At 40.0% G+C, this 15243-nt stretch overlaps 1 protein-coding gene and 1 non-coding gene across 2 annotated transcripts in view; one reads left to right on the top strand and one right to left on the bottom strand.

Annotated features, from left to right (window-relative positions):
• The window catches only part of SLC36A4 (solute carrier family 36 member 4), a 246333-nt gene that overhangs the window by 84972 nt on the left and 146118 nt on the right, over positions 1–15243 (top strand). The window contains 1 exon segment of the mRNA XM_030559215.1: positions 6622–6791. Within this exon segment, the coding sequence (XP_030415075.1) occupies positions 6622–6791 (170 nt within the window).
• Positions 2395–2535, bottom strand: LOC115644619. Its single transcript, XR_003998555.1, has one exon. It is a non-coding gene; the product is annotated as a small nucleolar RNA SNORA8 (small nucleolar RNA).

Raw genomic sequence — 15243 nt, 5'->3', positions numbered from 1 at the left:
GTTTTCTCTGTTGCTGTGGGCAAACCATCTGCCATAGTCAGGGTGACTCACTGTATTTTTGGAAGGACCACTCCTAGGACTGAGACAGTATGGGTAAGACTACATAACCATTCAATTCTTGGCCAAAATATGGAGGCCCATAATCTCCAAATAAATGGTGAATCTTTATCCCCAGTTTCTCACACGCACTGGATTATCTTTCCATTTTTCCCTGTAGGTGGGCAGAGATGAAGCAAAGAGTCAGGTAGGCACTTAAGTGGCATGTGGCTTCTTTTGAATAAGGTTCACTGAAGGTGGTCAAAGAGAGAGTCACTGGGGTGTAAATAGGCTACAGTCCATGGGCTAGAGGTGGGTTGTGCAAGTTTACACTAGCTAAGGATCTGCTTCTCTGGCTCTGTAATTCAGTAATAGAGTGGATAGTCGTGCACCTATTTTTCCTGTTGTACTCTACTATTTTTTGTTTTGCCTCACTGCAGAAGACTTATTTTGTAACAGGAGCACTTGATTGTAGATGTCTTTTGTGAGAAAGGGAAACATTGATAAATATATTATGGCAAATAAATGTTTGTTTCTCTAACTGTGCTTTATTTGTATTTGGGAAAATTGGTGAGCAATTTGTATCTGAAACAGAAACAAAGCAACTGCCAAGTCTGGCTCTTAATTGAAACTGATAATTAAAAAGAGAAGGGAGGTACAGTTACCACAATCTTATCAGGATACTTTAGTGCAGTTTTCTGAAGAGGAAAAACAAAATGTAAGAATTTAAATATTTAAAAAATGCTTTTGAAGGATCTAGTACAAGCTTAATTCTTACTGGCTACAGACGTTAAATCATTCCTTATCTGATTTTCTGGAATCTGCTTGCGTTTGTATTTCTTAAGTCAAATCATATAAAAAGTGCAGTGGAGCTTTTAAATTGGAATTGGACAGTACCCTGCAGCTTGGTGCAAACCCTGTGTAATGGTGCTTGGAAGGCTGGGCAGCCTACTGGTTGGCACACTTGGCTTTCAGCCCCTTGTTTCCCTGGCTGAGGTGCCTCAGTCCTTACGGTGATGTGGTAGGCAGACCAGGGTCCTCACTCCCCTGGGTCCTCACCCAGGGCCTTGTGCAAATAACCTCCAAACAGGGACCTTCTGGCAGAGAGTCTAAGTTCATTGCCCTGGGCTACTTCCTATCGCTGCCCTTTAAGTTTGGAGCATGTCCTTTAACAGTTTATAGGACTCAACTCAAGTAGTGCCCTCTTCTTGCCGTGCCCTCAGCTTCTTCTGGGCAGGCAGCTGTAAGTCTGATGGGACCTAACCCCACAACATCTCTATAGTTCAGTCACCCAGTTCACTCAGATTTTGGGCGCTTCTCGGTCTCATCAGCAGTCTCCCTTGGTCAGGGACACAGTGCTTCTTCCCCAGTGGCTGTTCTGGCTGTTAGGCTCTTAGTGACACTCCCCTCAGGCGGGGGGCAACTAGCTCCTGCCTTTTCACCCGTCAGCCCTGAACTGAGCCAGGTTCTCTGCTCTTCTCCCTCCAAGCCTATCATTGGCTGCAGGTGTAGGGAGACAGGGCTAACTGAGCTATAGGTTCTCTATTATTTTTTCCATGCTGGTGTGAAGTTTCTAAGCTTCATCACAGTCTGATTGTACTGAGATACTCCAGGCAGATGATGGACATACAACATAGGTTTTTGGTGGTGATTCCTACGATTATACACAATTTGAAATGTAGGGGAAAATGCGTAGCATAAGTGACCGTATCTGACTACTTGAGCTATTACAAAGACTAGATTGTGGTTCTCAACCAATGAATTTTGGGCATTTTTTGGGTTGCCATTTGGTTCTTTAGGGAGGATACAAGCAAGTTAGTCATATTTTTAAGTTTTTGTAATTTAAAAGGCATGTATAACCAGGGAGAGAGAAGTATGTAATCAATGAATTGAGCTTTTTATGTTCCATGAAGAAAATGGTATGGGCCAAAAACCTCCAGACTGGTGAAGCAGGAAGTGGGATGGGTTATTTTTGCAGAGTGGTAAAAGGAAAAAAATAACATAAAGAAGACAATACAGCCTAGAGAGTAACTACTGTGGGTTAATTTAAAATATCTCATCTCCTCTGTGCTGTCCCTGGGGCAGGGAAGGGCCATGTAAAGTTGGGGAGAGAAACCACAGAGGAGGCAGAGTAACAAAAGTAAAATGAAAGAAAAGCAAGGGAAATTCCTAGTACATAATATGTGACTTTGTCTTCTGCGACACTCTCCCTACCTGTGGGGGGAAAGCCCCACTCTACATGGGCTCTTCTTTTAGCATAATTTATCACAACAGTGGGTCATGCACTAATTATATATGTGATAGAAGGATTGCAGGATTGAAAAGTTTGGGAACCACTGGACTAGATTTATGAAAGCCATCTGTATCCACAGAAATACTTGGCTGAACTAGCACACAGCAGCATGAAAGCCATCAATATGAGATACTGAATTAGTGTAGCATTGCCTTTTCAACATCCGTTCAAGAGCATATGGTCTGGTGCAGACAGCATACAGTGCTACAGTTAAATTAAAGTGAGTCAGATGTATGCTTTTTATTTTTATTATTTTCATTTTAAAATGCCATTCAGTCATCTAGTTTAAAATTGAATATCTTTAAAGAAAATCACTAAAAAAGGATTTAAGAAAAGCGACTTAATTTCTGGCACCAGCAAAAAAGCCTGTTCAGCTCAATTCTTCAAAAACCCAAATGTAATCCAGTTAAGAGACTAGAAGGCATTTTCCACATCTGCTTTATCACTGTTGCCTTCAGTTAGAATGTTAGGCTCCATGCAGTCATCGCAACAGGGTCAATATACTGACTGGACTCAAGTTGATAATGAAAAACTATTCAACCACTGGAGAAATAAGTGACCAACAGTAGAATACAATGTTAGAAATAACCAGCACTACTGCATGTTCTCCTGTTTTCCTTCTCCATCCATTGCAACGTGGGCCATTCCCTGGATCTATTTTGAGCATCCTTGGTTCCTTGATAATGGTCAGTTCCAAAATTTGTCATTAAGACAAAGTCCCAGTGTAGGTAGATCTCGATTTCTTATAAATGGTTGTTATTTACTTGTTATATACAGACCAGTCCTGTATCGTGTTTAGTGCCCTTTATTTTCACTGAAGTCAATGGGACTGGAGAATGATCAGTGCCTTCCAGAACATGGTCCTAGATGAGATGAGATCATGGTCCATTTACTCTATTTGGTGCCATCTGCCAAGGAAAATATCTCACTCTGATGGCAGTAACTGTGATTGGGAACTCATACTCCTGCTAAATACAGTATTTAGATTCAGAAAATCTTAGAAGATAAATAAAGATGAAACATGACCTATGATGGCAGCAACAACCTAAGAACAGGATTTTTTTTTGTTTGTTTGTTTTACACATCTTTACCATTTATACAATAGCTGCAATTATGGAGGCAGCTCAAATTGGACCTGGTAGGAATCATAAATGAGCATGGTTGAAAGTTGGATGTAGTATATTGATAATTAAAGTCCTGATTCAGCAATATTCTTGCTGAAATCAGTGAGGCACATGGTTCAGTGCCATATTGAATCAAGGCCCAAGTATATGGATATGTATCTTTCTTTGACTATACAGCTATCTTCCATTTCTTCTTCAGTTTGTGTAGCTTGTGTTCCTTTACATTCAAAGCTTAAATGCAGGTTTATAGTGTTTAAAGTGAGGTTGGTGATGTTTGAACATGTCTTGTAAATGTAGAAAGTTCTTTCATCTGTTCATAAAACGTGACACGATTTAAGGTCAATGAGGCACTGAATAACAAGTGTACTTGGTAGCTAAATAGCAAGACTCACAATTTGTCTCGGTTAATAGCCCTGTAATCTGCCACGGTTACTTTCTTACTTCATTCTTTGTTTTTATAGTGAAACATGGGTTTTTTAGAGTATGATCATTAATGTTTAAACACACGATGGTATAATGGAACATAAAATGGCACACTGGATGCTGTAATTCAATTAGAAAATAAAAATAAAATTATTTAAATGCTTCTGCACTGGAACTGAGTGTATTCATCTGCATTCAGGTGATTGCCATGAACTTGTATTTTTTCAAAGAAATTAAAAAAAAGTTTAGAGCAAACACATTTTTAACTTTTAAAGATAGAAAGGAATTCTATTTTTTTAAGAAATTTGTAGACAGAGGGCTTGTCTACATTACTGGTTGGATCAACAGGCAGCGATCAATCCAGTGGAGGTAGATTTATCGTGTGTAGTCTAGATGCAATAAATCGACTGCCGAGCGCTCTCCCGTCGACGCTGGTACTCCACCAGGGCAAGAGGCACAGGCGGAGTTGATGGGAGAGCGTCAGCCATCGACTTACCACAGTAAAGACACCTTGGTAAGTAGATCTAAGAATGTCAACTTCAGCTACGTGATTCACGTAGCTGAAGTTGCGTAACCTAGATCCATCCCTCCCTCTAGTGTAAACCAGGCCTAAGTAATCAAAATGGACTAATAGAGCAGTTGCAATTTACCCATAAGGAGGTCCAATGTGCTGTGGTTGATAGCAAGGGAAATACATATTCAACTTTTTCAATTCAAATGTGAGATGTAGGTTGTATTTCTCATCATGATTTCTTCCAGCTCCCTATTTGATTGCTTCAAGCTCCTCTGTGACCTCTGACAAGTCACATCACTTTCTTGGGCACAATGATATTTATCCACATTAAGATCTGTTAAACCTTTTGCAGTTTGGTTCAGTTAGAGAGGTGTCTGTTTTTTATCACCACCTTACACTGTATTTGTTGTTCTTTTATAGTAGCTTACCATTTTTGCTTACAGCTGTATCTGACTTTGGCAGACAAGTAGGGAACTTCACCCCAGCTCCTTGTAAGGAATGGAAGCTGGAGTGCATAGCAACTCAACTTTATCCTCTTAAAACATCTTAAGGAATCTTTCAGTGATGTCAATGGAAAACCTTTGAGCTGAGTTCCCACAGTTGACTTTTTTGTATTCTGAAATTACGTGATGGCTTTTTCACTAAAAGCCTCCCACAATTTACTAGTGACAAACCCAGCAAAATTTTAGTCTCTCTCAGAAGGCTAAACAGTACACCTAACCTCTTTGGCAGCTATCTTGTGTCAGACAAAATGAAGGAAGAGAGGTACCTCAGCAGCAAAGCTCTGGGAAAAGACCAGATATTTTTCCCTACTGAAACATCTATCTGAGGACAGTGCGGAAACTAAAGTCACTGCCTTCTTTTTCCAAAAAACTTTCAAAGGACTAACATCCCATGCTGGAAACATCAAAAATCAAATATCAATCCCTCGGAGAAGGTAGACTAGGGATGTGCAGCTAATTAGCTAATCAGTCTGGGATGGCTGATCAGCTGAGGGATATAAGAACACTGGAAGGAAGTCTGGGAGAGAGGACCTGGACTAGCTGAGCCGAATGTGTTCCCCTCTGGCCTGTGGGAAAGGGCTAATGGTACAGGAGCACTGTAAATTTTTCTGCATGAGCTTGTGTTGGTGAAGGGAATGTAAATCACATGAAGTTGTCCATTACTGGACAGAGTCTGAGACATTTCTAGGGCATCAAAGGACAGGGATGGAGCACATTTTCCTTCAAGTCCCAATTTCACTCATTGTTTGTGATCTGAGCCAGATTGGCAACATAGCTCTGAATTAAACTAGCTTTTCACATCCTGTTTCCAAATCAAACATTGTATGGACTGGATTCTCAGCTAGTGTAAATCACAATAGCATTTACTTTTGTCAGTTTACACCAAGTAAGTATTTGACCCACAATAGGGGGCTTTTCTTATCCTTCTGTAACTTTTGTCAGATCTTTGTTTGGAAGATGAGTGAGGTGTCTACTTCTCTAAGTTTTGCCAGTATCAGCTCTCACATGTTGTAAGTGATGTTATTCAGTAAGTGTTGCAAAACGTTAGGAGCTTGAGGAATCTCCTGATATTCCTTTGTTCAAAGATGTTACAATACTGCCCAGTTTTGCAGCTTTACTCTGATAAAGTTCTGTTCTGCAAGATGTAGCAAAAATATGCTTATCTAGGAATGTCAGCACTATCTTCGGTACGTGGCTTAAATTTGAATTAAAATACTGTGTGTGCAGACCAATTGGACTTTGTGTGAGAATTTATTGTCTGCTTCCCTAGAAAAGTGATTTACTAGGTAATTTGGTTTCAGCAATGAAGAATTATTTAGGGATGAACCAATAAGTCATAATAACATTTGATGTGTTACCTGTAGTGTCCTGATCGCTTTCTAGTATGAATTACTTCCATTCTGACTGTTTCAATTCACTCTGCATTTTCATCTGGACACATCTACCCTAAACTATAGAGTGATGTTGTTTTGTGCCTTTAAGCAGCTGTTGCTTTCTTCTAGAGATGGCTGCTTTTCAATGGTTGAAATGATTCTTTCACGGTGTGTGTGTAACATAACAAATATGTGAAGTGCTTTGGATCCTTTGGTAGTACTAGTTATTATAAAAGCCAGACAGCTTAAGAAATAGTTTTTAAAGGAAAAAAAAGTCTAAGAGAAGAGAAAGTGCAGGATGATTTGAAAATCATTGACTCAGTGTTCTTGTTATGTACTGTCTCTCTTTCTTCAGGTGCTCCCCCTGGAAAATAGAATGAAAGAAACCCAACGTTTCACACAGGCATTGAACATTGGCATGGGAATTGTTATGACCTTGTATATCACTCTAGCCACTCTAGGATACCTGCGCTTTGGGGATGAAATCAAAGGCAGCATCACTTTAAACCTGCCACAAGAAGTATGGTAGGTGGACATGTATGATTTAAAATTCTTACTCTAAAGGAGTTTCAAAGATTAAATGTAGTCTGTGGTGGGGGGTGGAAGAAGGATTGCATTCCATATGCAAGAACTTTGTGGTATTTTATATCAGAATCTAAAATGGGTGACACTGAAAGATGAGTATAGTAGGGGAAAGGGAATAGGATGATTGAAAAGTCTGAGTTGTGACTGCATAGCGTCATTTTTAAGATGTTTGTTTATGCAGAAGTTGAGATTTTACAGAGCTACACTTCCAAAACCAGATGATCTGCAAAATTGCAAGCCTGCTCTAGCTTCTCTAGCAGCCCTTATTGGTGTGAGTCAATAGGCATCTGCATATGCAGAGTTACCAGTCCTGGAAAATTAAATTACGTGTACCCATACATCTTTAGCGCCCGCAAATGAAGTTTTTTTGTAGAGGTACCTGTTCCACCCTTCTTTTGGAATGAGAGATGCATTATGTACCAAGAACTATTACTATTTGTTCAAATGTATCCTTGTCAGCGTTCAATATTTAAGCACTGGATATGTGGACTACCTATTTAAGTATTTAAAAATTTAGTTGCCTCTTTTATTTTCACATATGGATCCTCACTTTTAAAAAGACACCTCGGTTTCCTTTTAAGGATGAACATCTTATCCAGAAATTACATGGCTATGTCAAGTTACACCTCAAATTAAAGTAATAAAGTTTCACATTAATTCTCTTACATCATGAGAATAGTTTAAGCCCTGTAATTACATTATTTGGCCCCATTCTGATATGCTCTGTATTCCTGTTTATACTTTTATGTCTCTGACTGCATTACTGTTTTCCAGTTTTTTCCTTATCGTTGAGTAACTGTGACCTAGATTAATTTTCCTCAGATGTGTTAGTTTGCACTTTTCCAAGCTGAATTTTCATAATGGTTTGGTACATTTAAACAGTATCCTAGTAAGGGATGCCAGAATTCTGTGTGCAGAATTCTGCAAACTCTGAAGAAAATAAAATCTCCCTCTAAATTTGTGATGTATCTAGCATATCTGCAGAACATAGGCTGCACTGAGCTTTTGGCCATTCTGTTGCAAAGATACGATCTGCATACAGTAATTACTAATTGTTTTTATTTGTGTGATACTGTAGTTCCTAGGAGCCCATTGTGGTAGGTGCTGTATGACACAGAACAAGAAGATAGTTCCTGCCCCAAAGAGCTTACAATCTTAGTATAAGACAAGAGGTAACAGATGGATACAGAGAGATGGGGGAATACAAGGAAACATGAGGACATTGGCCAGCATGATAGGCAATGATCTCAGCATGCCAGCAGCTTAACCGCTGTCAAGTTTTTTGTAGGTAATGGGAAAAGGGTTTTGAAGGATGGTAAATTAGTTAGTTTTTGTATGTTTGTGAGGCGCAGCATGGGAGCAAGTTCCATTGGTGTCCTTGTCACTGTACCAATTATAGAAATGTCACACTCCCTGCTCAATGGACACACCAAAAAGCTGGCATAAAAATTGTCAGTCTGAAATCTAAAGGAATGAAATGTTAAACAATAAAATAAAAATAAAAAACAAAAAATAGTATTGTCTGCTAGTTTGGTGCGTTTTTTGAACACTTGATGAAAGTAGTCAGTTTTGTGAGGGATATGACTGTTATTGACTGGAACAATGACACAAAGAGAAGTTTGGTGGCGGGTCTCATTCATTTCAAAAGTCACATCAACTCCTGACGCCCAACTGAATGGCAGAGAAATTTAAGCACCCTTTTGTTATATAACCCATGTAATGTGGCGTTCCCAGTGGATCTCATAAAAATTGTGCTTGGATATCCATTTGTAAACAAAACATGGTGCCCTTTATATACAAGGGGATGGACTATAAGAGAATTGGATAGATACATAGAAAGATAGTTCATCTACCTTTGAGTAAATTATTATGGTCAAAGAGAGATGGAAACGATAATGTAGTGTTGGAATTTGAGGAGGAGATTGTGATAAAGAAATTTTCAGCTAAAAAAGGTTTATTGAAAGGGAGCATATGAATCATTAATCAAAATCATGTGAGTGCTCCTAGTAGTTTTGAACCATAATATGTGAATAGGTATACACTCGTTGAAACAAAAAAGGAGTAGATAAGAGCCAAAAGGAATTACTATACCTTTCTACTAACCTGTTGTAACTCCTTGAAATTCCCTGGACATCACAAGAAAATGTTGAGGCTAATAGTTTAGCATAATTTGTAAACGGAAGAGACATCTGAGCATGAACAACAATAACCTAGTATGTTGGCTAAAATGAAAAGAATATGTCTTTATGCTCCAGAACATAATCACATAGCTTCCAAAGCTGGAAAAAAAGATCCTCACCACCTTTTACTTTGGGAGAGCGTTGCTTTCCAGTGCACCATAAGATACTGCCCACATTGGGGATGGATAGCCAATGAAACTATTTATTTAATCCAAGCTCATCTTTTTAATTTGGCTTCTCTAGGCCCTGTGGTTACTCGCAACACCTCTTTACTTACTCTCACCTTAAATAAATTTGTAAGCAAGCTACTTCTCCTTCAGCATGGCAAAAAGAAAGATACTGTTCAACACTGGTTCTCCACTTGTGAGGTAACTCCCTTGTCTTCACGTGTCATTATATAATGCCTGCATTTGTAATTTTTACTCCATGCATCTGAAGAAGTGGGTTTTTTACCCTCAAAAGCTTATGCCCAAATAAATCTGTTAGTCTTTAAAGTGCCACCGGACTCCATACTGTTCGGAGTTATTCTTATCTTCAAATACTTGGGAGATGCTCTGTATGGAGCTATATGGGTATTTAAGATCCTAGATAGTGTAGGTAACATAGACCATATTTGGATGTAGGCCTGAGTACCTTTAGTTGGCCAAATGTTCTAGTTAATGTTAGCTCAAGTTAGCATTGCTAAGAAACGTTTGAAAGAGCTTTTAGGTGTGTAGGCAAAAGGTTAATAGGATAAAGTCCTCACATGTCCTAGACTCCGACCTCACCTTTTAAACTACTTTCCAAGTATTTTAATTCACACACTGTCATGAGAATGTGTGGAAATGAGCAAATGTTTAACACCGACTAGCCATTAATTATATTAACAACCACGCCACCACATGTCTGGGGTCTAAGTGAAGCTGCATACTAGCTCTTATACATGACACTTTCTTGCATCCTGTTTTCACGGAGGCATCTCTTTGTGGTTAGCAATTAATCAAATTATTACATGTGCACACTATACTGGACTCTTCACTGTGATTCCGAGACCAAAGTGCCAGGCCATTGGACTATGATGAGCTATAACCAACATGCCTCGAACCCCTAATTGAACAAGAGTGTTCCCTGGGACAAGTAGAAGAGTCATTTAATCCCATAAGATGCCAATCAAGATCGTCCACCTCCGACATGCAGATTACATCTCATCATTAATGAAGTTACAGGTACATATCAGTGTGTTCCAAGCTAAGACCGGTCACCTTAAATTATAGACCCAAAGAAGAAGAGGAGGGTTTGAAATCCTTCTATTCAGCAATTTGAGGATGCTCAAATTCCTCCAACATCCCCTTTGTGTGTCTTTATGTGTTATTAACTGTTCCCCAAAGGAGACACTAAACCCCTAATACTGTGAATAAAACTTTGAGTTTAAACCAGTATTGTTCCCAAGCTTCTCTAAGTGTAGGATTTTAGAAAAACTGTGTCTTTGCCATAAGTGATTGCATGTATAAATCCCACACTGATGGGGAAAGGAGAAAGTCTGGGCTGAGAAAGCCCCCTCTAGCCACCCCTGCTGGGTATGCTCACTGTGGAGGCTGAGCTCAAAAGGGAGCAGCTTAGCTCAGTCAAGGTAGATAGAGCAGGGGAGCAGTTGTGTATTGCAGGCTCCTGCTGAGAAACTGCTGACACTCTGTCCCTCCTCCCCTCCCTCCCCCACCCCGGACACAAAAAGTTTTGCTAAAAGGATCACTGGACCATTGATTGAACGACCCTAAAGAGTCCATGGACACAGAGAAGCTGTTAAAATGAATGCTGGCAAACCAGCAACAGCAGGCGGCCCAACAACAGCAGCAGCAAGGGCAGATACTGCAACAGACTGTGGCCCAGGAGCAACAGCAAGTGTCCCCAACAGCAACAACAGCTATTCAGGGCTGGTGACCCAGCACTAGGCACAACAAGAATGCCTGATGCAGGGGATGGTGATGCTGTTAAACCCCTTGGGGGCATCCAATGTCATAGTGCCCAGACCCATAGGAGAAGCCATTCCCACAGGGCTGCTCACCTGGCTTATGAAAATGGGCATGGGAGATGACCCTGAAACATTTCTGGTCATGTTCAAATGCATAGGGATGGATTTAGAGGAACTCTTGGAGAAGAGTGCATCAGGATTCCATTATATACTGATGATGGTAAACTATGCCACACAATACCCTGAAGCCATTCTGCTATGCATGCCTAACACACCTACCATAGCAAATGAGCTCATGAAAGTCTTCATGAGAATCAGGATACCAAAGGAAATACTAATGGACAGAGGATCTAACTTCATGTTGATGGAGGAGCTTTGTAAACTGCTGAGAATCAAAGCCTTTCAAACTTCTGTGTACCACTCACAGATTGCATCAAAAAAGAGTTGCAGGTGACTCCTGGGTAGTAGCATGTGGTGTGTTCCTGTAGACAAGACAAACAAGAAATGGACTTAAAATAGTCTTGTTAGCTTTTAAGGCATGCTTAAGTCTCTCTACAAAGGGTTCTGCTAGTCTCTTCGTAGCAGGATGGTATGGAACAGAACATATGTGTTGAATTACATATGAAGCTAGGAACCGCTGAAATTCTGAACATTCAGAACGTTCATTATCGCTCATCAATTGTAAAGGTACATTAAATTGGCTAAACAAGGTATGAAGAAGATCAATGCCCTTGGTAGCTGTAACAGCAGTCATTCTGAAAATTCCTGCTTTTTCAATGGGTGTCAAACAATGATAAAAATATATAACCTAGTGGTCTGCAAAATCATAGGAATACATATTCAACGAGTCTGGGACCATGACCAAAGGTGTAGATGAGCTGAGCCAGGATCATGCTGAATTTGCTGACATGTAGTACAGCACTTCACCTTCCTTTCAACTTCTTTGTTGATGCCTGCCTATGACTCTGGGTTCTGACCTTCATGTGTACAATGCCAAATGACCCTCACGAGAGCTTCAAAAACATGAAATTTGAATTTATTTCAGAATGATCACTCACATTCCCCATAAGATGCAACCTTGATTCACAGATGATTCATGTTGACATGATATGAATTGTGTAAATTGAGGATTCTTATCATTGAACGCTGTACCCTGTAGTACCATTCTCTTCATCATCCACAGACCAGGAATGTGCTGGCTTCCCTTGACTTTTAGGGGAAAGATCTTTGCCTCAGAAGGTTTCTCATCTGTATTCAGTTCCAGAGACTTCAAACCCCCTCCCATCCTTCCCCCGCATCTATTGGTTGAAGGGCCCATCTTTATCAGCTTGCAGGAGGTCTGTTCCTTGTCTGCCTACTGATGAATGTCAAATATGGCTTCTGTCCTTGCTTATATCTTTCAGAGTTAATGAAGTTGTTTCAAGAGGAAGGATGATCTCATGCTGTTCTAACTCCCCACTCCCTTTGTAAGTGGGACTTCCATTGTTTTGATTCTATCATGCTTTTTTAAAAAAAAAGTGGAAGTCTGATCCTAGTGAGGTAAATAGAAAGGAGCATAAACACTGCCAATTAAGTATAAAAACGTAATAATAAAAGCCAAAAAGGAGTTTGAAGAACAGCCAAAAAGTCCAAAGGTAATAATAAAATGTTTAAGTACATCAGAAGCAGGATGCCTGCTAAACAACCAGTGGGGCCCCTGGATGATTGAGATACAGAAGGAGCACTTAAAGACGATAAAATAATTGCAGAGAAACTAAATGAATTCTTAGCTTCAGTCTTCACAGCTGAGCATGTTAGCGAGATTCCCAAACCTGATCCGGCTTTTTTAGGTGACAAATCTGAGGAATTGTCACAGATTGAGCTGTCACTAGAGGAGGTTTTGGAATTAATCAATTTAACAGTAACAAGTCACCAGGACCAGATGGCATTCACTCAGGAGTTCTGAAAGAACTCAAATGTGAAATTGTGGAACTAACTACTATGGTTTCTAAACTGTCCTTTAAATTGACTTTTGTACCCAATGATTGGAAGATAGCTACTGTAACACCAATATTTAAAAAGGGCTCTAGAGGTGATCCTGGTAATTACAGACCGGTAAGTCTAATGTCAGTACTGGGCAAATTAGCTGAAACAATAGTAAAGAATAAAATTGTCAGACACATAGAAGAACATAAATTGTTGGGCAGAAGTCAACATGGTTTCTGTAAAGGGAAATCATGTCTTATTAATCTATTAGAGTTCTATGAAGGGGTCAACAATCATGTGGACAAGGAGGATCCAGTGGATACAGTGCTTAGATTTCCAGAAAGCCTTTGACAAGGTCCCTCACCAAAGGCTCTTACGTGAATTAAGTTGGGATAAGAGGGAAGATCCTGTCATGCATTGAGAACTGGTTAAAAGACAGGGAACAAAAGGTAGGAATACATGGTAAATTTTCAGAATGGAGAGGGGTAACTAGTGGTGTTCCCCAAGGGTCAGTCTTAGGACCAATCCTATTCAACTTATTCATAAATGATCTGGAGAAAGGGGTAAACAGTGAGGTGGCAAAGTTTGCAGACGATACTAAACTGCTCAAGAGAGTTAAGACCAAAGCACACTGATGGACTTCAAGAAGATCTCACAAAACTAAGTGATTGGGCAACAAACTGGCAAATGAAATTGGATAAATGTAAAGTAATGCACATTGGGGGAAAAAAATAACCCCAACTATACATACAGTATGATGGTGGGCTAATTTAGCTACAAGAAGTCAGGAAAGCAATCTTGGCATCATCGTGAATAGCTCTCTGAAGACGTCCACGCAGTGTGCAGCGGCAGTCAAAAAAGCAAACAGGATGTTAGGAATAATTAAAAAAAGGATAGAAAATAAGACAGAGAATATCATATTGCCCTTATATAAATCTGTGGTATGCCCACATCTCGGATACTGCGTACAGATGTGGTCTCCTCATCTCAAAAAAGATATACTGGCATTAGAAAAGGTTCAGAGAACGGCAACTAAAATGATTAGGGGTTTGGAACAGGTCCCGTATGATGAGAGATTAAAGACACTAGGACTTTTCAGCTGGAAAAAGAGGAGACTAAGGGGAAATATGATAGAGGTATATAAAATCATGAGTGGTGTGGAGAAAGTGAATAAAGAAAAGATATTTTCTTTTTCCCATAATATAAGAACTAGGGGCCACCAAATGAAATTAATGGGCAGCAGGTTTAAAACAAATAAAAGGAAGTTCTTCTTCACACAGCACACAGTCAACCTGTGGAACTCCTTACCTGAGGAGGTTGTGAAGGCTAGGACTATAAGAGGGTTTAAAAGAGAACTAGATAAATTCATGATGGTTAAGACCATTAATGGCTATTAGCCAGGATGGGTAAGGAATGGTGTCCCTAGCCTCTGTTTGTCAGAGGGTGGGGATGGATGGCAGGCGAGAAATCACTTGCTCATTACCTATTAGGTTCACTCCCTCTGGGACACGTGGTATTGGTCACTGTCAGTAGACAGGATACTGTGCTGGATGGACCTTTGGTCTGACCCAGTATGGCCATTCTTATGTTCTTATGATTAATTTACAGAGGGGACAGGTAAAGAGCTGTTCCCACTCCTATCTGGGTGGCAGCTGTTCCTTCCTTTGGCCACACACTTTAAAACAATATCAATGAGTATTTATAATTCCTCCTATAATGTTAATGTATACCTTTCATCGTAATATTAATCACCTGTGTGTCATTATCTTTTAGAAAAGGCCTCACTCCGCACTCTGTTATAATACAGTAATATTGTATACAATCAGCTGATTTTTTTTGCTTATCACTTGAAGATGGGGGAGCTGAACCTCACAAACCAGTAAACCTTTGAAATGGATTCTTCTGAAAAGTAAACCCCCAGTTTCTCTCTCCTGGTGGGTGTAGATACCATGCTATCTTGTAGTGTGAGGAATTGCCTCCCCCCACAGTTCCTAATCCATGAACTACAGGAACTCATTTACAAAACTTTTCTTAAACAATACATGCATATATTGTCTCATACTATAGAATTAGAATTATAATCCCTATTCCATGATGAAATATCTTTGAGATATAATGAATTTAAATTCAAACTATAATTAGATAGTGTAAGCGAGTGGTGCCGGGGCTCGACCCTCTCTGGGGAGGAGGGGAGCCACGCCGGCCCACTCTACTCCGGTTGGCCCAGGAAGCTAGCCCGGCAGTCCCTGCGGTATTTGTCCGCCCGGCAGGCGAGGGGCTCAGGCCCTCCGGCAGGGCT

This window comes from Gopherus evgoodei, chromosome 1 (assembly GCF_007399415.2).
Source record: "Gopherus evgoodei ecotype Sinaloan lineage chromosome 1, rGopEvg1_v1.p, whole genome shotgun sequence".
Classification (NCBI taxonomy): domain Eukaryota; kingdom Metazoa; phylum Chordata; order Testudines; family Testudinidae; genus Gopherus; species Gopherus evgoodei.
This window is presented reverse-complemented; position numbering and strand designations above follow the sequence as displayed.